The sequence below is a fragment of the Oryctolagus cuniculus genome, chromosome 15, assembly GCF_964237555.1.
Source record: "Oryctolagus cuniculus chromosome 15, mOryCun1.1, whole genome shotgun sequence".
NCBI classification, from domain to species: domain Eukaryota; kingdom Metazoa; phylum Chordata; class Mammalia; order Lagomorpha; family Leporidae; genus Oryctolagus; species Oryctolagus cuniculus.
In genome coordinates this window covers 81,752,860-81,778,039 of record NC_091446.1, presented here as the reverse complement: position 1 = coordinate 81,778,039, position 25,180 = coordinate 81,752,860, and the positions used below count along the sequence as shown (strand labels likewise).

Below are 25,180 nucleotides of genomic sequence, written 5' to 3'. Positions count from 1 at the left end.
AAGTAAATAAATAAATCTTAAAAAAAAAAAAAAAGAAAGATGGGACTGACCCATGCCAGGAGGAATGAGGGGAGGAGGGGAGGCAGAGTCCAGGAGGTGAGGGCACCCAGGCGCCATCCAGGAAGGGGCGGGACCGAGAGAGAGAAGGAAACGGTCAGGACAGCATCAAGCGAGTGTCACGGGGCAGAATCAGGAACCCACGAGGGTGGCCCCGCCCCAAGGGCCACCCAAGAACCTACCCTGGGCCCGTCCTCCAGCTCGGCGAGTGGCGTCTGCAGGAAGAAGGCGCACACGATGAGGTAGACTTCCGGAATCTGCACGTGGTTCTCCAGGAAGTCGCTCAAGGCGCGGAACCCGGGCAGCAGGCAGGGGCTCTGCTCAGCCGGGGGAGGGTGGCCCTTCAGGTTGTCTGTGGAGGAGGTACAGTTGGGGACAATCGATCCTGCTTCTGGCCAGGGTGGGGAGTGGACACAGTGGGGAGTCCTCCGCCACCCCCACCCCCGTACCGTAGAAACACGTTACCCATAGGGGAGCACAGCAAAGTGCTTGAGAGTGCTTCCTTCCCTGTCCGTGACATGCTCATTCATTCATACAACCATTCATTCAGAAACAGATACTCATTGAATAGCTACTATGCAAGACACAAAAAGGCCACAAGGACCTAGAGTTTCCACAAAGCTCACAGGGGAGAGGGTGGGACAGCCAGTCAGCCGTCGAATACCCAGACCAAATACACGCGTCAGCTGTGATAACCAGCAGAGGGGCCAATCACAGGGGCAGAGAGAGCCCAACAGACGGGCCCTCACTCAGGGCGGGCTCGTCTCCTGACGGAAGTGGCACTGGCCCTGCAGGAGGAATCCACGTCCAGGAGGAGAGGCCTGCCTGGAAGAGGAGGCAGGGTGGGAACTGCCCCGGAAATCTTGAGCCAGGAGGCTTTGAGGGAAGCAGCTACCGTGCAGGGAGACTACACAGGGGTGCTACAGAGGAAATCAGAGGGGGCTGTGGCCGGCTGGGTGCAGGCCTTGGAGTCGAGAGTCGAGGGCACAGAGCTGCAGGTTCCAAGTGGGGAGGGGCTGACTTGGTTCCCCTCAGCCACCACGGGCGCAGGAACAGGTGATGCCCGGTTTCCTGGAGACAGCCGCACACGCTCACCCATCATAACGTGCACGTCCTCGGAGCTGTGTTCCACCCAGGCGCCCACAGGCAGGCCGTCCTTAAACCTCCCGCGGAGAGAGGGGCTGGCCAGAAAGTGCAGCAGCAGCTTCAGGGCCAGCACGGTGGTGCTAGGGTGCAGGTGGCCTTGCAGGAGCAGCAAGAACCAGTCGGGCCCCAGGTTCAAGAACAGCTCTTCCTTCAGCCTGAGGGGAATCAATCAATGCAATCAATTATCTCTCCACCCACGAGCAAGAGACTTGTCCAGAAAAAGGCACACAGCATCCGGCCTCACAAGTCACCTAGGAAAAGCAAGGCAAGGCGTGCATCTGGCCAGCACTTAGCAACACACACATGGCCTTCCAAAACAAGTGAGGAGGAGACTGCTGCAGCATGACAGAATTTGCCTCTGAATTGCTGTGGCCTAAGTTGGCCAAAACTTCTCAAAGCAATGGGAAAGCTGGATGTACAAGTGTACCTGCCCATGGAAGATGGCCCCTGCACCCATGTGGGAGACCTGGAAGAACTCCTGGCTCCTGGCTTTGGGTCGGCCCAGCTCCTACCATTGCAGCCATCTGGGGTGTGAACCAGTGGCTGGGGTGTGAACCAGTAGATGGAAGACCTCTCTCTGCCTCTTGTCTCTCTGTAATTCTGCCTCTTAAATAAATAAATAAAATCTTAAAAAAAAAAAAAAAGTGTACTTGGCCTTAAGAGCTCTCTACTTCACTTTTATCCTTAGGCAACGTATGAGTAGCCACCCATCTAACTGAATCACCATTAACAGAGACATACTGATTATCTACCTCTTTGAAAAAAGACACTAGCCAAAATCACTCTAAAGTGGATAGTCCCGTATTTGTGCATCTCTGCAACCATCACAAAAAGCCGTGACAAATTGTCACTTCCAAAAACAAGCTTTCTAGTAAGTCTGGGGAATACAGATGTGTGGAGGAGACTGGAAGGCGCTGCAGGCAAGGAAGGTGGGTGAGTGATTCAACAAGACGATGGTTTTCCGCAGAGGACTCAGCCTGCTGGCAGCCAGGGAAGCTCCCTCTGTGCTGGGCAGCAGCGCCAGCTCGCAGGCGAGGCATGGCGAGAGCGAGGCTGCTGGCCCCCGGGAAGTGAGACGGACCGAGGAGTGAAGAGCCTCTTCTTCCCAGGCCTGCCTCGGATACTTACTAAAGAGCTGACTTTGGCAGAGTTCCTGATGATGCTGATATGATGATGATAATGAGAGTAATGATGACGATGATGGTGACAGTGGTGGTGTTGGTGATAAGTGATCATGATTATGGTGAAGGTGATGGTGATGACGCTGGTGATGATGACTGTAACAGTGACCATACAAGCTACGGTGCAGAGTATTTCGAGTATCCCAGGCACCATTTTTACGGCTACCTACACATGAATTCATCTCGTCCTCACCACAGCTACCTAGGGAAGGTACTACTTTTATTCTCTGATGGAGGAGTAGAGAGAAGCATACAGGGCTTTAGGAACCTCCCTTGGCTTCCTGGGGGCAGACATGCAATTTGAACCCAGAAGATCTCGAAGCTTGGGGCAGGTGCTTGAGCACAATACCACACCGCCTTTTGAAAAGATGGGGAAGGAAGGGGCAGGAGCAGGTCAGCTCCAGTCCTGCCACGTTTGTCTCTAGGAACGTAAAGACTTGCAGGTTGGGACACTCATACACACTCTTTGCAATGCTGCCTTATGAGGGGGAACTCCCTCCCCTCACCCCAAACACAGACACATAAAGATGTAAACTCAGTGAGAGCAGGGAGCGGGGCGGATTCGCTCAGTGGTGTTGTGTCTTGGGAGCCAGGAGTAGTGTGGTATACAGTAGGTGTTAAACAATGACTCCCAGATAGAGATGAAACAGGCAGGCAGCGGGGAACATTTCATGGAATCTGCTTTAGGCTAGCACTTTACTTTGAAAGTTAAATGAAGAAGGATACATCTTCGTCCAACTTGCAAAAGCCACTACATTTACCAACAGCAGTTAGCAAGCCTGTTCTTTGTTGGATGCGAGGCAGGCTAGCCATTTCTCCACTCTGTCCTCTGCTAAGCACAGGGCATCAGAGTCAGTAACTGGCGCAACTGGAAAACAGCTAGCAACCACACACAGCAGTGGGGACCAAGGACTTCATCGTGAGGGTGCCAAATCTGTTCTGGCTACCCCGGCCCAGTTCACATTCACAACAGGATATCTCAGGGCAAGGTCTGGTTGATTGGGTGGAGAGACTATAATCATCTTTCCGACTGGTGCAGGAGACGCGTGGCAGCAAACAGACTCGGAGATGCTGAACTCTGCATTAAGAGGGTTGAATACCGTAGCCGGTGTGAAGGCAGCCCCATGCCAAATGGCCCTTCCTGGAGCTACTTACTCCGAGGACAGATGGAGCTGAGGGGAAGACATTACACTGAGCAGCATCTCCAGCAACTGGGTTCTGAGCCAGATTGTCTTTCCAGATGTTTGGCTTCCAGCTACAAAAAAGAAAATTCAGATTGGAGAGAAAACGCATGGAAAGAGGCCTAATACCGGCTGCCGTAAGCTATCGCCATCACCAGATGCTGAGTTCGCCTAGGAACTGGGCCACGGATGGGACTCTGAATGTTGGCATTCGATTCTGGACTTCAGGACAATGCTTAGCAAGAATAGCAGGAAGGCTCCTGAAGCTCTCTTTAACTAGGAAAAGGTCCTGGCCGGCGCCGCGGCTCACTAGGCTAATCCTCTGCCTTGTGGCGCCGGCACACCGGGTTCTAGTCCCGGTTGGGGCGCCGGATTCTGTCCCGGTTGCTCCTCTTCCAGGCCAGCTCTCTGCTGTGGCCAGGGAGTGCAGTGGAGGATGGCCCAGGTGCTTGGGCCCTGCACCCTATGGGAGACCAGGAGAAGCACCTGGCTCCTGCCATCGGATCAGCGTGGGCGCCGGCCAAGGCAGCCATTGGAGGGTGAACCAACGGCAAAAGGAAGACCTTTCTCTCTGTCTCTCTCTCTCACTGTCCACTCTGCCTGTCAAAAAAAAAAAAAAAAAAAAAGAAAGAAAGAAAAGAAAAGGTCCTAAGAATGGTAAATTTAGCTTTAAGTAGAAGCACGTTTTTAAAGTTATAGTCTGCAGGGCCTGTGCTGTGGCTTAGCTGGTTAAAGCCCTGGCCTGAAGCACCAGCATCTCATATGGGTGCCGGTTCTGGTCCCGGCTGCTCCTTTTCCAATCCAGCTCTCTGCTGTGGCCTGGGAAAGCAGTAGAAGATGGCCCAAGTCCTTGGGCCCCTGCACCCACATGGGAGACCAGGAAGAAGCTCTTGGCTTCTGGCTCCTGGCTTCGGATTGGCACAGCTCCGGCCGTTGCAGCCAACGGGGGAGTGAACCAGCGGATGGAAGACCTCTTTCTCTGTCTCTGCCTCTCCTTCTCTCTATATATAACTCTGACTTTCAAGTAAATAAATAAATCTTAAAAAAAAAAGTGTTTCCTATCTGCCCTGTCCCATACAGAGGCCACCAACCTCAGGGGCTTCTAGGGCACTTGGAATATGAGCAGTGTAAGGAGTTAAAGTTTTAATAGCGTTTAATGCCACTTAGTTACATGTTACATTGGAATGGCTGCACGTGGCGGGAGGCGCCTGCCTTTGACGGCACAGATGCGGGGGGCCCAGGACAAAGCAGTAATCCCGCGCTTCACGCTGCCGCAACAGAGGGGTTGTAGCAAGAGAGAGAGCTGCTGCGGCCTTGTGGAAGGGAGAGAAAAAGTCTCAAAGAAACAAACCCCAGATCTGGGTGATAACGCTGGGGGCTGATTTAATCTGGGAGTGGCCGGTCTAGTGGGGTGCAGGGGCAGGGAGGGCACTGCTGGGGAGATCAGCAGAGGCAGAGCACAGATGGAGGACGCTCACTACCGCACCGCCCCCCCTCCCCGCCCTCACTGCTCTCGAGTGCTGCAGTCAGAGTTTGCCAGGGGTGTGGACGGTGGCAAGAATTCAACCAGGCCAGGGGGCAAGGGCCAAGGCATAAAGGACAAATCCCACCTGCGGGAGCTGCTGTATAGGGAACTGGCTGCATCCACCAGGTCTAGAAGCCACTGCAGCCTTTGGATCAGGAGTGTACAACTCAGCTGATTTGTGTCCCTAATCAGAAAATGGCGGCTTCGCAAGCCACGGCTCGGGAACCCCTGCTCAGCTGGGGGTGCCTTTCCCTTCCTTTGTCTCAACCCCTCTGCAAAAGCGGTGCCTCTCAGGGGCGCCCTGGGGGTCGTCCTGCATCCGGGAGAGGCGGGCTCACCAGGCAGAGAGGGGTCCCAGGCTCTGTCCATGCACATCTGCCTCTCGTTCACCGATGATGGCTTCAGGGTGTACACGATAAACAGCCCGATCCTTGAAGCAACAGGGAGGGAGGGACACACACTCACCCGTGGGCTCCCCTGTGTCTGCTGGGCACACACCCAGACCCACCGCACCCCACCCCCCAGGAAGGCTCCTCCCAGGGCCTGAGGGGAGTCAAGTCACTCAGAGGTCAATGCAATATTTCCAGTGACCTCGGGCCAGGACTCATCAGAGAAGTCACTTCTGGCAGATCAATTTACAGACTTGCGGAGGGAAGCAAAGGTTACACGTGCTGCCAGCTGTGACTGTCCCTAGGGAAGCCTGCGGGGGACAGACATGGGGGCACCTGCTGGGGAGAATGGCCGCCCGCCCAGGTGGAAATTATTGATTTCTGGGGGTGCAGTAGGGGTGTCTGAGCACCAGGGGGCGATAGACACATGACCTTAGTGGGGAAACCTGCAGGTCCCACCCTGACTCCATAAACCCCCTCCTCCTCCCAACTCAATCCTGAACAGAGAGAAGCTTCTAGAAGGCTCCAGGGGGAAGTTGCTGGGTTGCGTGTGGTCAGAAGTGAACTGGGGTCCACCTCCCAAGACCCTGCCCTTTCCCCTGGCCGGGGGGGGGGGGGGGAGGGGGGCAGAGTGGTGAAGTACCTGAGCACGTCCCGGATGCTGAAGTGGCCCCTCAGCTGAGAGCCCAGGATGGCAATGACCTTGGGGATCCTGGAGGGACTGAGGCTGGGCTCGTTGAAGAGGAAGACGAGCTTGGGTATGAGTTGTGCCTGGTGAGCGACCTCAGCATTCTTGGGCCCTTCCCTGGCGAGCCCCAGGAGAGAGTCCGTAAAAAGCTTTTACTGGAATGAACCAAATCCACTGTGTTTCTGCTAAAAAGGCTCAGCCCCCGGCCCTCTGGCTCCAGTGCTCTCTTGGCAAATCGTCAAGATGCTGTCAGACGCCCACGGAGCGAGGGTCTGCTGGGCGCTGGAGCGGCTCGGGAGAGCCTTTCCAGCCCCTTCCATTCCCTTCTCCCACCCGGAAACCTCCCTCAAAGACAAACCCCAGCTAATGACTTTTCAATTCAGAGCCCCGGGGACAACTAATGCCAGCCTCGGAAAACTCAGATCAAGGCAGCAGATGTGCCCAGAGCCGAGGAGTCCTCACGACGGGCAGGTGCGCGGCTCTCCATGAGCCTGTCTACACGAGTTATCTTCCTGCCCGCCCCAAACCACAAAGTGGAGAGAGATGCCACTGACGGTCAGAGGGGAGAGACAGAACGCAAGCACCCACTGCCCCCGCCTTCGGATAATTACAAATCTGATTTCCAGTAAATTCCACTGCCCCCGCCCCCCAATAGCTTCCAAAGTAAATGTCCATTTCTTAGAAAACAACAGGGACCAGGACAGAAAGAAGGCGTAAGGCAGGAGGGGGCAGGTGCAGGAGAGTGAGGCTGGGCAGATGGAAGGCAGGAGGGGGCAGGTGCAGGAGAGTGAGGCTGGGCAGATGGAAGGCAGGAGCGGGCAGGTGCAGGAGAGTGAGGCCGGGCAGATGGCTGCTCTCGAAGGCTCTTCTTGGTATTAACGAGTGCATAAGCAGCTCAGTCCGGGTTCCCTCCCTTCAACCCTCTGTCTTAGTCTTCTTGGATTTCTGGCACTAAGAATGAGGCGTGAAGTGTCCACACTAGCTATTCACTAACAAGGGGTTGAACGGAAAGTTGGTTTCAAGGAAGAGGCAAAGGAAATGAAAAGACAAATGTAGGTACCAGCTTTGCGGTGTGCAGCAAGTTAAGTTACCACCTGCCACACCAGCATCCCATATGGGTGCCAGTTCGAGTCCCAGCTGCTCCACTTCCGATCCAGCTCCCTGCCAACGTGCCTGGGAAAGCAGCGGAAGATGGCCCAAGTCTTGGGGGCCTGCAACCCACATGGGAGACCTGGATGGAGCTCCTGGCTCCTGCAGGCATAGCTTTTCCAGAAAACGCAGCTCCTGCGAACTGACTGCAGAGCCCTCACACATACAGACTTCGCAATTTTCCATCCATCTAACACGAACCCTTGAAGCCCCTTTGTAAACTGAAAACACCAGCAGTGCCGACAGCGGCCCTGCAGGTGGACTGCCGGCCTCGGCTGCCCTGCTCCCGTCAACTCTCAACCTCGCCCCTGGTTTGCTCTGGGAGCTCCTTCTGTCTCATCACCTCCCACCCACTCCAGAGGTGAAACCATGCTCTTGGCCTGGCTCTCGGGCCCGAGCTGGCCAAGTGAGACTCAATTGTACTGTCAGGACTAGGTGGTGAAGACGAGTCCTCCCTGTGGGTGACCGGGCTAAGTGGGCGTGTGTCTGGGCTGCCAGGGAGCCGCCTCACTACTGAAAGGAAGCACTGACAGGGGCAGGGGAAGGAGCTCCGCCCCAGCAAAGGTCTGCTTGCACCTGCACCCCCGGGTGACTTCCTTCTTGCACCTGCCTTCTTTGAAGCTGCTTTCAGCTCTATTCTGCCACTTGCAACCAAAAAGAGCCCTGAGTGATTGACAAGTGACTCCAGGATGTCGGTTAGCGCGAAAGCAGTGCAAGGAGCAGCAGGGAGAGGAGCCGGGTTTCCTTTGATGGATGTAACTGATGGGTCCCCCTACACGGCAGCAATGGAGGGCTCCAAGCCCCTAGCAGCGGCCCTTCTGCCACTCAGGGTGATCCCGTGGCATACAAGCCACGGGAAGGGGTGTGCTTCTTCCTTGGGGACCCGGTACACTGGGAGCTAAACCCACTGGTCACCCGGCCCTCTTGGTCCCTCCCCTTGACACAAAGACTTCAGTGCGAAGCCTGGAGCTGCCGCCACCCAGCCTACCTTGGTGACTGCAAGATCTCCGCAAGATGGGAAAAGAGGGCAAGCTCCAGGTTGTCCGTGGTATTCATCCAGAGCTGGAAGACAGCACAAATGCGCCCTAAACCCAATGCACGTGCAGCCCTCTCCATCTCCCCTGCTGCCTGGCGCGTCACCGTAGGTCTAGATTACAACCAAGCACATTTGCAATCACTGCCTTCCGTGTCTGCCCAGCCCTAGGCACAGGGCCCATGCACCCCACATGCCTCATGCATCTTGTCTGGCCATGCAAATGCCAGTGTTCCCAGTTTATGGATGAGAAAATAAAGCAAGAGACAGACCATTTAGAAGCAGATCCCAGTCACCACCAGCAACGGCTAGGACCGGACTCAGAAGCCGGGTCTCACTTTCCAGGTTTTATGTTGTACCAAATACGCTACACCCCACTTGTACTGGCCATACTTTCTTTACCTGCCTCATCTACAAAGTCTGTCCCCAGCCCACCCTGCCTGCCCCCGCATGACAAAACAGTGAGTGACACACAGATATGAGCTGCCCTGAGGTTCTGAGGGTGACATTGACCTCTCCGGGTCTTTTCATTCGTAGTAAACAAAACCTGCAGCTAACCACTGCGGTGGGGCAGAGTGGATGCTGGGTCTTTCTGTTTCATTTCCACTTCCCTTCTGACTGCTTGACTGGTCTTCCTCCGTAAATATGCCGAAGGCCCAGAATGTAGAAGGCTTGAACTTGAGGTTGTAAGAGTCCACTCGTGTGGCAGCAAAAAGAGCTGGAGCTCCCAAATGGTACCTCTTGCTAGAGGCGAGAGGAGGCAGAGAAAGCTGCCCATTGGGACAGCTGGTGTGGGCTAATGTGGCTCCAATGAGGGGTCGGGGGAGCCAAGAGTGGCACCCCAGGGTGCACACCTGGAGGACTCTGGGGCATTCATGCATGAAGCCAGCCACTACTAAGCCTGGCCTGGTGCTGTGAGCTGGGACAACTGGGAAAAGCAGGCCCAAACCCTCCAAGCCAGCAATGCGGTCCCCTAGACCTTCCCCTCCAACGTGCTCCCCTGCCCACGCTCCTTTCCTTCCAGAGCACTGGGACAATAAGCTGGCATGCCCTTCTGGAAACTATTCTGCACGACACCAAAAGGTGGATAATGAAATATTTTGGTTGTGATCTTGTGTCATGTAGCCCTGTGTAAGGGCTGCATTGAGGCGTCTGGATCAGATGAGCCTGAATACCACATGGATAATGGGTCAGCTGCGGCTTCCTCCCCACCTGCATGACGGCCTGATTCTCAGAAACCAGCTGGTCTCTCCCTTCTTTAAGAAACTTTCGAGTCTTCCACTTCCTGTCCCTCCCTCCTCTCACTTCCTGTCAGCTTCCTGTCCCTCCCTCCTCTCACTTCCTGTCAGCTTCCTGTCCCTCCCTCCTCTCACTTCCTGTCAACTTCCTGTCCCTCCCTCCTCTCACTTCCTGTCAGCTTCCTGTCCCTCCCTCCTCTCACTTCCTGTCAGTTTCCTGTCCCTCCCTCCTCTCACTTCCTGTCAGCTTCCTGTCCCTGTCTCTCAGCTTCCTGTCAGCTTCCTGTCCCTCCCTCCTCTCACATCCTCTCAGCTTCCTGTCCCTCCCTGCCTCTCAGCTTCCTGTCAGCTTCCTGTCCCTCCCTCCTCTCACTTCCTGTCCCTCCCTCCTCTCATTTCCTGTCAGCTTCCTGCCCCTCCCTGCGTCACACTAGCTTCGGTGGATTCCACTGGTTCAGTGACCCACCCTGTGTCACCAGACCGTCCATCTCCTCTAACGACTTGTTCCAACAATACTCTCTTCTGCCACTTGTGTTTTAACTGCCCCATGTTTGCTGCCTCTTCACACCCAGGCTTTAGTAAGACTTCAGTCTGTCTTATCTTACCATTTTCTAATCACATTTAGAACTTCTGTGGCTTTGTTTGTGGTTAAGATTATCCTGTTTTGTTTGTTTGTTTTCGTTTCCTGTACTTTTCTTTCATCAGTCTGGTATCAAAGTTAGCTTAGAAAATGAACCGGAAGTACTCTCCTCTTCTGTTTCCTGGAAGAGTTTGTAAGTCTGCAATGGTCTAGTTCCTGACTGGCACACGCTCACTATAAATAATCTGAGATGGCCGGCACCGCGGCTCACTAGACTAATCCTCCGCCTTGCGGCGCCGGCACACCGGGTTCTAGTCCCGGTCGGGGTGCCGGATTCTGTCCCGGTTGCTCCTCTTCCAGGCCAGCCCTCTGCTGTGGCCCGGGAGTGCAGTGGAGGATGGCCCAAGTGCTTGGGCCCTGCACCCCATGCGAGACCAGGAGAAGCACCTGGCTCCTGGCTTCGGATCAGCGCGATGCGCCGGCTGCAGCGCGCCGGCCACGGCGACCATTGGAGGGTGAACCAACGGCAAAGGAAGACCTTTCTCTCTGTCTCTCTCTCTCACTGTCCACTCTGCCTGTCCAAAAAAAGAAAAAGAAAAAAAAAAACCCAAACCTGAGCACTAAGAGTCTTTGTGGACGTGCTTTTGTTTTATTTTTTTAAGTTTTAAGTTTTATTTATTTATTTATTTAAAAGGAAGACTGATGGGGGGGGGTGTCTTCCATCTGCTGGTTCACTCTTCAAATGCCCACAACGGCTGGGCTTGGGACTGGGCCAGAGCCAAAAGCAGGAGCCAGGATCACCAGGCAACAGGAATCCAAGCACTTTGGCCAGTTTCCATACTTTCCAGGCACATTAGCAGGAAGCCAGGACAGAAGAAGAGTCGGACTCCATCCAGAACTCTCTGACATGGAATGTGGGCAACTTAGCTCTGTGCCACAACACCCACCCTGGACGTGGAGTTTCATACAATGTATTTGGTGGTCATGTGATCCTTTGGATTTTTTCTTTCTTTTTGAGTGAGATCTGGAAACTTAGATGTCCTACAAGATTGTTCAGATGAGCTAAATTTTCTAACTTATCAGTGCTGTTTGTGACCCTATCTCTTTTCTTTCCTAATATTATTTTCTTCATTTTATGTATTGGTGTCTTCTCTTTTCCTGGACCAGTCTTAACACAGGTTTGTACATTTATGAGAACCAGTAATTGGCCCTGATGATGCATTTTTACCCTCTATTTTATTCATTTACATTCTCACTTTTATTTTTCCCTCCTTTTTTCTTCCACTGTTGTTTTGCTTATGGGCACCAGTCAGAGTCCTGGCTGCTCCACTTCTGATCCAGCTCCCTGCTAATGCACCTGGGAAAGCAGCAGATGGCCCACATGCTTGGACCTCTGCACCCATCAGGGAAACCTAGACAGAGTTAAAGGTCCCTGGCTCCAGCCTAGCCCAAGCCTGGCTGTTGTGGCCATTTGGGGAGTGAACCAGCAGATGGAAGATCTCTCTGGGTATGTGTGTGGGTCTCCCTTTCTATATAACTTTGCCTTTCAGATAAATAAGTAAATTTTCCAAAAATTATAAATGATTTCAGATTCCCCCATTGACCCTGCTCATCATCCTACTACTATTTCCTCAATTAAGGTTTCAAAATCTTCCAGCTAGGTGCCTGCCAGAATCTCACAGCCAATCTCTCAGAGATGGGACTCTTGCCACTGGAGAAACACACCTAAAATCACTGAAAATTCTAACATGATATTCTTCAGTCGGCTTCCTTAGACACCAGCAGCTTGGAAAAACTTATCAGCCCTCTAAAAATTATTTGCATAAGGCTCCAGCCTCATCACTCAACTTTGGTCGTTTATTCTAAAGGAAAACTTTAAAGTGAGAGAAATACATGCGCAAGAGACCTGTTTCGACCAGCACTCACAGCAGCAAAATACAGAAATCCTGTGAGAATTGGACAACAGAGGAATGGTGAAGGCACGACGAACAATCACACGGCAGAAAGCTATTCTGGCCTCAGAAAAAGGTTTCTCTGTATTTGCAAGAAAAATTTTTAAAAGAGTTTGTGATTTGAACAAGTCCTTAAAACAGTTCCTTTTTTTTTTTTTTTTTTTTTTTTTTTTTGGACAGGCAGAGGTAGACAGTGAGAGAGAGAGAGAGACAGAGAGAAAGGTCTTCCTTCTGTTGGTTCACCCCTCAAATGGCCGCTACGGCTGGTGCTGCGCTGATCTGAAGCCAGGAGCCAGGTACTTATCCTGGTCTCCCATGAGGTGCAGGGCCCAACCACTTGGGCCATCCTCCACTGCACTCCCTGGCCACAGCAGAGAGCTGGCCTGGAAGAGGGGCAACCAGGACAGAATCCGGTGCCCCAACCGGAACTAGAACCTGGAGTGCCGGTGCCGCAGGCGGAGGATTAGCCTAGTGAGCCATGGCGCCAGCCAAAACAGTTCCGAGAGTATGATCCTGGGTGCAACCTAAGACGTACGTACTACACATAGAAAGTGCTAGAACACAGTGCCACCGAATCCCACAACAGCTCACTGGAACTTGGGTGAGGAGGCTTCTCCACTCCCAGGTCCTTGACCTCGGCATCTGTGGGTTTGCAGATGGAAAACACAGTATTGGACAAAACGTGCACTGCTCCGTAACGTTTTTGATGGCTGTGACTGAGCTGAACACAGACAGGCTTTTTCAAGCCATTATTCCCCCATGACAGCTATTTTAGGTAAATATGCAGTTTTATGTTAAAAAAAAATGCAGTTACATCGCATTAGGCCTGCAAAGTCATCCAGAGAGGATCCAAGGGTGCAGCAGGGTGTGTGCAGGTTGGATGCAAACACGACCTGAGTGTGTGCAAATCGGGGCGTCTGCAGGGGGCCCTCACAGATTCTGAGGAACCACTATATTCTATAAGAAGTACATTTTAATTTTTAACAAAGAAACAATTTTGAAAATGCTCCCATGGATCTCCTCACCTACAGGCCAAAGCATTGGCTGTGCCCTTAGGCCCCTTCTGCCCATCTTCCCTCCCTGCCCCTTGAGCTCATCTCGACCTGCAACCAGGACAAACCTGCAGGTGCCCACTAAGCCGCTTGCCCTGGAACCCCATGGCTGCGTCCCCATCAACCTGGAAAGTCCTTTGCCCTTGGGAAGCTGCCTGATTTAGTCCCAGAGTCCCCCCTCTCCAGGGGCCCTGTGCCTGCCTCCCTGGAGCACCTAGCTCATTGCTGTGCCACCACGGCCATCTGGCTGTGGGTCCTGAGAGTCCCCCTATCCCCAGAACACGGCCAGTACCTGCTCCTGTTTTCCGCATGGGTCACTGAGCCTCAGGCATACTATCAGGCAACTCTCACGTGATGCTTCGAAAGAATTGTTTGGAAAGGCAAAGGGCCACCCAAAGGCAGGGGGATAACATTGTGAAACCCTCCTGTGGGGGCTCGGGTCATGGCACAGCAGGTTGAGCCACCGCTTCTATTCCATGATCCTCTATCAGAGTGTCGGTTCCAGCCCCAGCGACACCGCTTCTGATCCAGCTCCCTGCTAATGCACCTGAGATGGTGGTCCAAGTGCTTGGGCCCCTGCCACCCACATGGAAGACCACGATAGAGCTCCTGGTTCCTGGCTTTGCTTTGGCCCTGGTTGTTGTGGCTATCTGGGGAGTGAACCAGCAGACAGAAGCTCTGTGTGTGCATGTGTGTGTAAATAAGTCTTTAAAATAAATAAATAAATCCCTCTAATGCATTTGGTACTTGACACTTTTAAATTCCTTTCTGAAGCTCTCTGGTTTAACCCCCACGACAGCCTGTGAGGACGAGATGATGGCCTGTATTTCCAGAATGAGAAGAGTGAGGCTCAGAGAGGTTAAGAGACTTGCCTAAGGACACAGCCCCTACGTGGCAGGATTTAATGATAAACCAAGGTGCCTGGGCTCCAAAACATTTACTGACAAAGCTGTCCTGCTGGGTGTACAGGAAATGTCAGACTTTCCTAGCATATGTTTTTGCTATCATACTCTCTCCTTTCTCTCTCTCTCTCTCTCTCTCTCTCACACACACACACACACAATACAAACTTTCTCTCTCATACACACACACACAAAATTTCTCTCACACACAAATACAAACTTTCTCTCACACACACACAATACAAACTTTCACACACACACAATACAAACTTTGTCTCTCTCACACACCTACACACAATACAAACTTTCTGTCTCTCTCACACACACACAATACAAACTTTCTGTCTCTCTCTCACACACACACAATACAAACTTTCTGTCTCTCTCACACACACATACACACAATACAAACTTTCTCACACACACACAATAGAAACTTTCTCTCACACACACAATAAAAACTTTCTCTCACACACACACAAACTTTCACACACACACAATACAAACTTTCTCTCTCACACACACAATACAAACTTTCTCTCTCACACACACACAATACAAACTTTCTCTCTCTCACACACACACAAACTTTCTGTCTTTCTCTCTCACACACACATACACACAATACAAACTTTCTCTCACACACACACAATACAAACTTTCTCTCTCTCACACACACAATACAAACTTTCTCTCTCACACAATACAAACTTTCTCTCACACACACACATACACACAATACAAACTTTCTCTCATACACACACACAATACAAACTTTCTCTCTCACACAAACACACACAAACTTTCTGTCTCTCTCACACATACACACAAACTTTTTCTCTCTCTCCCTCTCTCTCTCTCTCTCTCTCTCTCTCTCTCAGAGCCGTTCTCGGTTTACCTCGAAATTGCAGAGAATATTCCGGAAGACACCAACGTTGGCGATGGCGGACGACCTGAAGCCCAGTTCGGCAGTGCCAGCAACCGACAGGAGCAGCTGGAAGATGCGGTGGTTCAGCAGCGAGGCCTTCTTCCTCAGGAGAAACGCCATGATCTGAGGAGTGGGCACACAACGGCGTCCTCAGGACTACCATCTTTCCACTGCACCTGCTGCATGCCACCAGCACCTGTGCTCTCCCAGCCTTGCCTCAGGCCACACCCATCAGCTCTGTCATTCTGTCCGACACCAGCAGCCGACATGCAAGCCTCCATTCCCGGATGGGGGCCCAGGGATCCCGACCATTGGCTCGGTTGCCAAACCCATCTCTGAGGCTAAGATGACGCCTCCCACCAAGCCTCTGTGTTGGCCGGGGTCACCCCCAACTCAGGCTGTCCCTACAGCGGCCATTTGGCCTAGCGGAGACTCAGATCCTGAGTCACACATCAGAATGACAGGATTCAAGTCCCAGCTCCGACTCCTGATTCCAGCTTCCTGCTAACGCACACCCTGCGAGGATGAGTTCCAGGCTCCTGAGCTGAGCCTGGCCCAGCCCCAGCTGTTGTGCAGGCTTTGGGAGAATGAGCCAGCGGGTGGAAGATCTCTCTTTTTCTCTGCCTTTCGGGTAAAGGAATAATAGTAAGAATAATAATAACAGAACTAAAACGTGGCTAGCATCTCCTGAGCACTTATTCTGGTCCAGGCTCAACGGCAAGCCTTTACTTGCAGGAAATTGTCTAATCCTCATGGCAACCCTCTGATGCAAGAGGTCTGACAGCCCATGTCTGACAGGAGGGGAAACTGAGGCAGCAAGTCGGAGGCAGCAGCAGGATTTCAACCCCAGCAGTCTGGCTCTGCAGCCTGGTCTCTTAGCAGATCTCATCATGCAGAGGTTAGAGCGGGGAGACCACAAATGAGTCTGGAATTTATCAGAGAAAGTTCTAGAACCCAGACAGGTGAGCGTCCCATCCTGAACACAGCTCCCCTCGGCGGGCTGTCCCTGGCCCTCCTCCACAGCCACGATGCGGGTCTCAGGACCTCGGGGCGGGAGGGGGGACTTTCAGCCTCCGAGGAGTGACAGCGAGCCGGGGAGGCGGAGGCTCAGACAGGACGGTGGTGTCACCTGGTACCCGCTGATGTGCCGCATCAGGCGGTCACACATGGCGTTGCTGCTCAGGACCGAGTGCAGCACTTTCACGGCCGCGTACATGGTGTGGTCATCTGTCGCCAAGGAGATGAGGCCCAGGAGGATGGCGGGCCCGCCGATGAAGTCCAGGCTGCTGGCGGCCGGGCTGGAGTGGAACACCCTGACCCCTGTATGCACAGAGAGGACATCTGTCAGCATGGCACAGCCTCCATGCGACCGGAAGTCCCCAGTGACCTGGCTGAGCCACTGTCCACTCTCAGACAGCAGGGCCTGTGCCCTGGGGACAGGCTGGGCCAAGGGCAGGGGCCTCTGAAAAATCAAAGGTAGCAGTGACCCCACGCCGAGCCTTGTTTGGGTCATCGGTGGAGGCCTCGGCTTGCCTGCCTCTGTCCTGGGTCCAGAGTGCCACACGCCCTCTGAGTCTCAATTCCTCACCTGTTGTGATGACCTTGGGCTCCTGTTTGCCTCACTGATCCTCCTGGGGTGGCCCCTCGCACCTGCTCACTGCTTTGCTCTGGCCTGGCTGTGTGGTGCCAGCAGCCTCCAACAGTCAACCACTGCCTTTGTTCATGGCCACCTGCGCTCCCCAGTGAAGATGCCAGCATGGCCAACAGCTGTGGCCAGGTGGACAGAGCCCCATATGCCCGGGGACACCAGCTCTCTGTCTGCCTCTGCTCCCAACCCTGGTGCTTCCTCCTCACACCCCCTTGCAGGCACCATCCTGCCTGCCGGTAGAATCCGCAGGTGCACAAAGCCTTCTTCCCACCAGCAGTGAAGCGATCATAGCCTGACTCACCTAAATGGCCCACAGCCACGGCGCCGATGGTGCGAAGGCAGCCTGGGAGGTGGCCGGCAGAGTTTCTCATCAAGAACACAGGTGTGACATTGTCACGGGACGAAGTGTTCATCTGGAGAGATTGGCGACAGTCAGGTGCAAGAAACTCCCGGCAAAGGGGCAGCCGCCGCTCGTGAGCTCCCGGAGGGCAGGGCGGGGGATGGCACAAGTGTGTGATGATCAGTGCATGATGCTAACTGAACTGGTGTCAGGGGACTGAAGCTAAACTCCTCCCAGAAGTGACCAGAGTGAGGGGAAGTTTGTGCATATGCGACAGCTCACGGTGAGGGAGTCAGTGGGGGCAGGAAGCTAGTAACGGAAGCTGTCACCTTCCAAAGCGGGGGCTGTGTCCACACCTCCCAGCTCCCACACCTCCCAAGCTCACTACAAAGAGGTGGCCTCTGCCCAGGAGGGTGAAGAGCACACACACAAAGCAGCCCGAGCTCATCAGCTCCAAGCAAGAGAGAGGAGGGCACGCAAACACGCAGGAGATAGGAAGCCGTCACTCTAACGGTGTCCTCATGGACAAGCACATCGGCTGTTGCAAGCGTACGGTGAAAAATAAATAAATAAATAAATAAATAGCTAGCACGAGGCCAGCCTTGCGGCACAGCAGGTTGGGCCACTGCCTGTGAAGCCTGCATCTCAGATTGAGTGCCAGTTGGAGTCCCAGCTGCTCCACTTCTGATCCAGCTCCCTGCTAATGCACCTGGGAAGGCAGCAGAAGATGGCCCAAGTGCTTGGGGCCCTGCTACCCACGTCGGAGGCGCATATGGAGTTCCTAGCTCCTGGCTTCAGCCTGGCCCAGACCTGGCCATTACAGCCCTTTGGATGGAACCAGTGGAGGGAAAATCTCTCTGCCTTTCTCTCTCTAACTCTGTGTTTCAAATACATATGATAAACGTTTACAAAAAATCACAGCAAGCCAAAGACCATTTTGCATGAATACCCAGACAAACGGAGGTTCAACAGTGTTCTCTGTGTCACAAAGAAATCTAAAAGATTCCACTGGGGCCAGTGTCGCAGCCTAACTGGTAAAGCCACCACCTTCAACAACGGCTTCCCACCGGTTCACATCCTACCTGCTCCACTCCTGATCCAGCTCTCTGCTAATGGCCTGGGAAAAACAGCAGAAGATGGCTCAAGTACTTGGGCCCCTGCCTCCCCCGGGGAGACCCAGAGGAAGCTCCTGGGTCCTGGCTTTGGCCTGGCCCAGACTTGTCTGTTGCAGCCATTTGGGAGTGAACCAGTGGATGAAATATCTCTCTCCTCTGAAAGGCTTACTTTCTCTCCTCTCTGAAACGCTTACTTTAAAAATAAACAAATACATCTTAAATAGAATATACATTTTAAAAACCTTCAATTGGTTCTTGCTGTACCGTGAAGAGCACCTGCTTTCTTCTCTGAGCAATAAAAAAAAAAAAAAAAAAAAAAAAAAAAAGGCTCCACCTTGGGGGAGATTATGGACTGGGGGGAGGCAAAGGGCAAAGACTATTGTAATAAATGGACTTGGACTTGGACACACGCGAGTGTGGGTCTTTGCAAGAAGAGGGCAGTGGATGCAGAAGCAAGCCAGAAGACCAAGATGCCAGCAGACCGCAGCAAGGGCGGGCGGCAGGCGCACCTCCTTGGCGATCAGGCGGCTGTCCACCTCGTTGTAGGCGCTCCTGATGTCTGCGATGCTGGTGGTACAGGAGCTGGCTACGTGAAGTCCAAAGAAAATCCGCTCCTCTGCGACCAGGGGCACGGCCTCCCTGTCCAGGTCCTCCCCTGGAACGACACACCCTGAGTCACTCGCTGGCTGTCTCCCTTTGCAGGGAAGAAAATGAGTCCTCAGAGGATGAAACCCCCATGGCCTCAGGGCAACGCGAGAGGGTGCACCTGTGCTGTGGCGGCGTGTGGTTCTGTGTGTCGTGGGTAGCATGTCTTGGGTTTTGCCCCACTGATGCTTCTCTGATGCTTATGGAAAATCGTGGGGGAGCTCTCCCAAGACTGACACTACCATAAAACAGACATCCCACGTGAAACATGATCAGAGTTTAAGTCATCTTATCAGGGCCGGCACTGAGGCACACACAGGTAAAGCCCCCGTCTGCCACACCAACAGCCCATATATAGGCACTGATTCAAGTCCTAGCTGCTCGGCTTCCAATCCAGCTCCCTGCTAATGTGCCTGGGAAAGCATCAGAAAATGGCTCAAGTCCTTGGGCCACTGCCACCCACATGGGAGACCCGGAAGAAGCTCTTGTGCTTTTTTGTTGTTGTTTTGTTTTGTTTTGTTTTGACAGCAGAGTGGACAGTGAGAGAGAGAGACAGAGAGAAAGGTCTTCCTTTGCAGCCGCGGCCGGCGCACTGCGGCCAGCACACCGCGCTGATCCGATGGCAGGAGCCAGGTACTTCTCCTGGTCTCCCATGGGGTGCAGGGCCCAAGTACTTGGGCCATCCTCCACTGCACTCCCTGGCCATAGCAGAGAGCTGGCCTGGAAGAGGGGCAACCAGGACAGAATCCGGTGCCCCGACCGGGACTAGAACCCGGTGTGCCGGCGCCGCAAGGCGGAGGATTAGCCTAGTGAGCCGCGGCGCCGGCCCCGGAAGAAGCTCTTGACTCCTGGCTTTGGCCTGGCCCAGCTCTGGGTCATTGAAGCCGTTTGGTAAGTGAACAGCAATGGAAGATCTCTCTCTCTCTCCCCCCCCCCCTCCTTTCTTTCTCACCTCCTCTCTCTGTAACTCTCCCTTTCAAATAAATAAAGCTCTTTAAAACTATATAAGACATCTATGAAGTATATAGGCTTTCTCTCTCCCCAAAACCAGAACACGAGTGACAAGGAAGCTGACTTCTCAAAAGGCAACAGGCGGGGCTGAAAGGACCAAGGACCAAGAGCCGTGTGCCCATCAGGAGCACCCCCTTTTGGAAGGAGCACACCAGTCCCAAGAGGATGAGAGCCCGTGACCTCCAAGGGAAGCGCGGCACGACACCGGGATCAGGGGGACTTCGGCTCCAGGCTTGGCGCTGCCATAGGAAGTGGCGTGCAAAGATACCCTGGGCCCTTGACAGCCCTCAGCGGCCCTGGGCCATGCCCTGAGCGCCCGTGCACTGTCACATTTATCATTCTTCCCAGCTGGGAGCCGACCCCTCGATCTGATGGAGCCTAGCAAGCTTGGCTGCTTGCTTGAACAGCCAGTGATCAATGAGGAAGACGTGGGTGTTTTGTCTGCCTGTTTAATAATTGACAACAACAGTATCCTTTAGTTAAAAAGCTTCTTCATTAAAAGGAATGTAACTTATTTATCTCGTTCTCTTCTCTCTCGCTGACGGTATAACCCACCACCTCCTCCATTAGGTGGCTCGGGGTTGAAGCCTAAAGGATATTGTCATTTCCTGCGCTGTGACATGTTCTGCTGGGTTGTAAATATATAACGATCCGAGTCCAGAGGTCTTTCCTAATGACTGACCCGCGCCGAGCTGCTCCTTTATAAATAATGCTATAAATAACTGGATGTCCACATGTGAACTCACATCAGCAAAAATATTATAAATCACAAGGCTGCCTACCTTGGGCAGGCACAGCCTGGAAGTTACCACAGTACCGTGGGCCCAGTTTGATGAGAGCCTCCAGGGTTTCTAGCGAGATGGCTTCTTCAAAGAGATACGTAGGGCCAAGACGCCAGATTAACGCCGACTTTTGCTTCCAGAGTTGAGGGGTCGCGATATATCCATAAACATCCACAAATGAAGATGGGTCCATGGAAAAGAAAGGCCCAGGTAGGGGCTGAATATACAGCATCTGTTGACATAAAAAGAAATCTGCAGACTGAGCGGTGCTTAACCCCAGAACTAATCAAATAAATGCACAGTGAATCAATACGATGCACTTTATCCTTGTCTCAAAAAAATTTATCTAGGGGTTGGCAGTGTGGTATAGTGGGTAAAGCCGCCATCTATGATGCTGGCACCCCATATGGGCGTTGATTTGGGTCCCGGCTGCGTCTCTTCTAATCCAGCTCCCTGCTCATGTGCCTGGGAAAGCGATAGAAGATGGCCCAAGTGCTTGGGTCTCTGCCACACAGAGGGGAGGCCCGGATGGAGTTCCAGGCTCCTGGCTAGCTGTTGCACCCACTTGGGGAGTGAACCAGCGGATGGAAGCTCGCTCTCTCTCTCTCTCTCTCTCTCATTCTCTCCCTCTCTCACTGCAACTGTGACTTTGAAATAAATAAATAAAAAGAATTTAAAAAATGACTGGCAAATGCGAATAGGATGCAGCAAAAAAACAAAATATAAAATGCTTGTGGGAGTAAAAAAAAAAAAAAACTGTAGCTTTGGAAACAAATTTGCTAAGAAACATTGAGACATAAAAATCCATCTTTTTTGCCTCAAATCATTCCACTAAGAACTCAAATACCTAGTATTGGCAAATGAAGTCTAATGTAGGAACAATCATTGTAGACATACAGATTGGAAAACAAGAAATAAAACTCTGTTTGCAGATGACATGTCCATGCAGAAAATGGCAAGGAATATTTCTTTAAAAATCTCAGCACCGGCTTCAGTGCAGTGGTTAAGATGCCTCTTGGATGTTCTATCCAAGTGCCTGGGCTCAAGTCCCAGCTCCACTTCCAATTCGAGCTTCCTGCTGATGCACACCGTGGGAGGCGGCAGGTGGTGGCTGAAGTACTCGGGTCCCTGCCACACACGAGAGACCCAGGTTATGTTCCAGTCTCCTGGCTTTGTCCTGATCCAGCTCTAGCTGCATTAACCACAGAGGATGGAGATATCTCCCCACTCTTTTCAAATAAATAAAACTAAATTAAAAAGAAAATAATTTAAAAATTTGATCACATGCTTGAGATATCCTTAAAAAATACTCTTAGAACTAATACATTCAGCAAGGTCACAAGATACATGATCAGTACATAAAAATTAACTGTGTATATATAGACAATTATACATTGTGTATATGTATTATATGTATAATTATATAATGAACAAGCAGAAACTAAAATCAGTATCATTTATAATTACTCAAAAGTATACAAAATATGTAGCAAAACATATACAGAATCTGTATATCAAATGGAGGAGTGTACTATGTTCATGGAGAAGATAAATATGACAAAGATGTCATGTGTTCCCAAACTCATCTACAAGCATAATACAATCCAAAATCCAAACGAGGTTTCTTGTAGCCCTAAACAAATTATTTCTAAAAGTTATATGAGAAGGCACAGGGGCCAGCACTGTGGCACAGCAGGGTAAAGCCCCAGCCTGCAGCACCGGCATCCCATATGGGTGCCAGTTTGAGTTCCAGCAGCTCCTCTTTCGATTCAACTCTCTGCTATGGCCTTGGAAAGCAGTGGGAGATGGCCCAAGTCCTTGGGCCCCTGCACCCAATTTGGGAGGTCCAGAGGAAGCTCCTGGCTCCTGGCTTCGGATCAGCTCAGCTCTAGCCATTGTGGTCATCTGGGGAGTGAACCAGTGAATTGGAAGACCTTTCTCTCTCTCGTTCGCTCTACCTCTCTCTGTAACTCCTTCAAATAAATAAAATAATTCTTAAAAAAAAAAAGATAAGGCATAGGTCCTAGACTAGCTTAAACTATTAAAAAGAAAACTAAATGGGAAGAATCACTCTATCCAGTATAAGACTCATTATATGGGGGACAGCGCTGTGGTGTGGTAGGTTGAGCCTCTGCCTGTGGCACCTATTTGGGTGCCAGTTCATGTCCTGACTGCTCCTCTTCTGATCCAGCTCTCTGCTGTGGCCTGGGAAAGCAGTGGAAGATGGCCCAGATACTTGGGCCCCTGCACCCGAGTGGGAGGCCTATAGGAAGCTCCTGGCTCCCGGCTTCAGATTGGCCCAGCTCTGGCTACTGCAGCCATTTGGGGAGTGACCCAGAGGATTAAAGACCTCTCTAGCCAGCGCCGCGGCTCACTAGTCTAATCCTCCGCCTTGCGGCGCCGGCACACCAGGTTCTAGTCCCAGTCCGGGTGCCGGATTCTGTCCCGGTTGCCCCTCTTCCAGGCCAGCTCTCTGCTGTGGCCCGGGAGTGCAGTGGAGGATGGCCCAAGTGCTTGGGCCCTGCACCCCATGGGAGACCAGGAGAAGTACCTGGCTCCTGCCATCAGATCAGTGCGGTGCGCCGGCCGCAGCGCGCTGGCCGGGGCGGCCATTGGAGGGTGAACCAACAGCAAAGGAAGACCTTTCTCTCTGTCTCTCTCTCTCACTGTCCACTCTGCCTGTCAAAAAAAAAAAAAAAAAAAAGACTTCTATTTGTCTCTCCCTCTCTCTACATGTAACTCTGCTTCTCAAATAAATACATCCTTTTTTAAAAAAAAAAAAAAAAGACTTATTATATGGGTATAAGATAATGTGGTACTGGTAGAATAATAGTGATAGATTAATAAAACAGAAAAAAGCAGCCATAAATAAATCTACACAAATACATCCCCCTGAGTTTTGTTAAAGATGCAAAAGCAATGCAATAGAGGAAACAGAGGCTCCTTCAACAAATGTTGGTGGTGCAACTGGACTCCATAAGCACAGAAATGAACTTCAACCTAAACTTCACGCATTGTACAAAAATTAATTCACAACAGTTCATAAACTTCAATGCAAAGTGGAAAACTACAAAGTTCACAGAAAAAAGTAGGAGAAAATCTTCAGGATCGAGGGCCAGGCAGAAAGTTCTTAGACTTGATCCCTAATGCACAAACCATGGAAGAAAAAAGTAATGGCTTATACTTCACCCAAGCTAACAAGTTTTGCCCAAGTGCAAGAGGATAAAAAGAAGCCACCATCTAGGAGAAATTAATTGCAAATCACATATATATCAATATATATAATACATATAATATATATAATGCATAATAAAACACATATGTACATACATATGTTTAAACCCATATAACAAAACTGTTGATACAAATAATGCAATTAGAAAGTAGGCAAAAGATATAAATGGACATTTCTGAAGGAGACGCACAGATGCAAATAACCACATGGGAAAATACTCAACCTCATTAGCCCGTAAGAAAATGCAAATTAAAAGGCAGGGAACTTTCATATAGCCCATATGAAAAATGACAGGGCAGACATTGTGACACATCTGGTTAAGCCTGACATCCCTTATGTGTACAGGTTTGAGTCCCGGATGCTCCACTTCCGATCCAGCTCTCTACCATGGCCTGGGAAAGCAGTGGAAGATGGCCCAAGTCCTTGGGCCCCTGCACCCACGTGGGAAGCCCGGAAGAAGCTCCTGGCTCCTGGCTTTGGATCAGCCCAGCTCTGGCCGTTGCAGCCATTTGGTCAGTGAACCAGCAAATGGAAGACCTCCCCCCGCCCACCCCGTCTCTATAACTGTCTTTCAAATAAAATAGTAACAGCTAAAATAATCATTGCTAACATAAGTGAGAGCTTTCCCACCCTGCTCTTGCCCAGTGGATGTTGACAACAAGGCACAGTGCTCGGTCTCTGTCCTGGTTAAATTCCACTTGCTGGTCCTGACCCAACTTCTTGACATCACCTTGGAAAATGAACGCTGTCAGACTTGGCCTCGGCCATGCTCCATGGCACATTTGGGTGTATTTTGGTGCCCGTCACTCCCAGGCTCCCTGGTGCCTGCCCTTGATTTGGCTGGTCCTGTGCAGTTGTCTTATCCATGCACCAGTCCACCCAACCACAGTATCAGCCCCTTTGCGACTGCGAATTCACGTTTACTGCAGGCTTACTGTGTGTTAGCCCTGGCTGCATTCAAGATAAAGGACCTGCCCTACCTCAAGGATCATGAACTGTTCCACAGACGAGCCACACAGCCTGGGAAGGCATACAGAAACAAGTCCACTCTCCAGAACAGATGAGAACAAAGACACGGCACCCACGAAAGTGACCACGCACAAAAGTGACCACGTGTCCCCCGGGAGCTCCTAGGAGACCTCAGACCTTGAGCCCTGCCCAGACCTCCCTGGAGCGCATGGAACTTAAACTGTGAAAAGTCTGTGTATTTTTTGGAGATTTGCTTCCTCCTAGGACCACTCTTGCAGATCTGGCCCCGTATCCCCTATCTGCCTTCTGCCCAGGCTGTGTGACCTTCGGTCCATGATGTAAAGCTGTCCATGCCGTGCCGTGCCTGGGCTCCACCCAGTCTCCTGGGTGGGTCATTGGGCTCCAACCCTGCGCCCTAAAGAGAAGTGAACAGA

General features: G+C 51.9%; 1 protein-coding gene across 5 annotated transcripts in view; it reads right to left on the bottom strand.

The window, feature by feature from the left end:
• The window catches only part of WDFY4 (WDFY family member 4), a 275,027-nt gene that overhangs the window by 153,093 nt on the left and 96,754 nt on the right, over nt 1-25,180 (bottom strand). For all 5 annotated transcript variants that reach the window (XR_007916089.2, XM_017338630.3, XM_051837552.2 and 2 more), the window contains exons 20-30: nt 20,543-20,774; nt 18,614-18,759; nt 16,951-17,062; nt 16,131-16,321; nt 14,972-15,124; nt 8,305-8,378; nt 6,123-6,284; nt 5,429-5,520; nt 3,540-3,639; nt 1,153-1,358; nt 240-409 (exon numbers count right to left, since the gene is read on the bottom strand). Coding sequence is in view for 4 of the 5 variants with exons in the window: in XM_017338630.3 (XP_017194119.2) it covers nt 240-409; nt 1,153-1,358; nt 3,540-3,639; nt 5,429-5,520; nt 6,123-6,284; nt 8,305-8,378; nt 14,972-15,124; nt 16,131-16,321; nt 16,951-17,062; nt 18,614-18,759; nt 20,543-20,774 (1,638 nt within the window). In the remaining variant the exon portion in view is untranslated. The remainder of the gene's footprint in view (nt 1-239; nt 410-1,152; nt 1,359-3,539; nt 3,640-5,428; nt 5,521-6,122; nt 6,285-8,304; nt 8,379-14,971; nt 15,125-16,130; nt 16,322-16,950; nt 17,063-18,613; nt 18,760-20,542; nt 20,775-25,180) is intronic.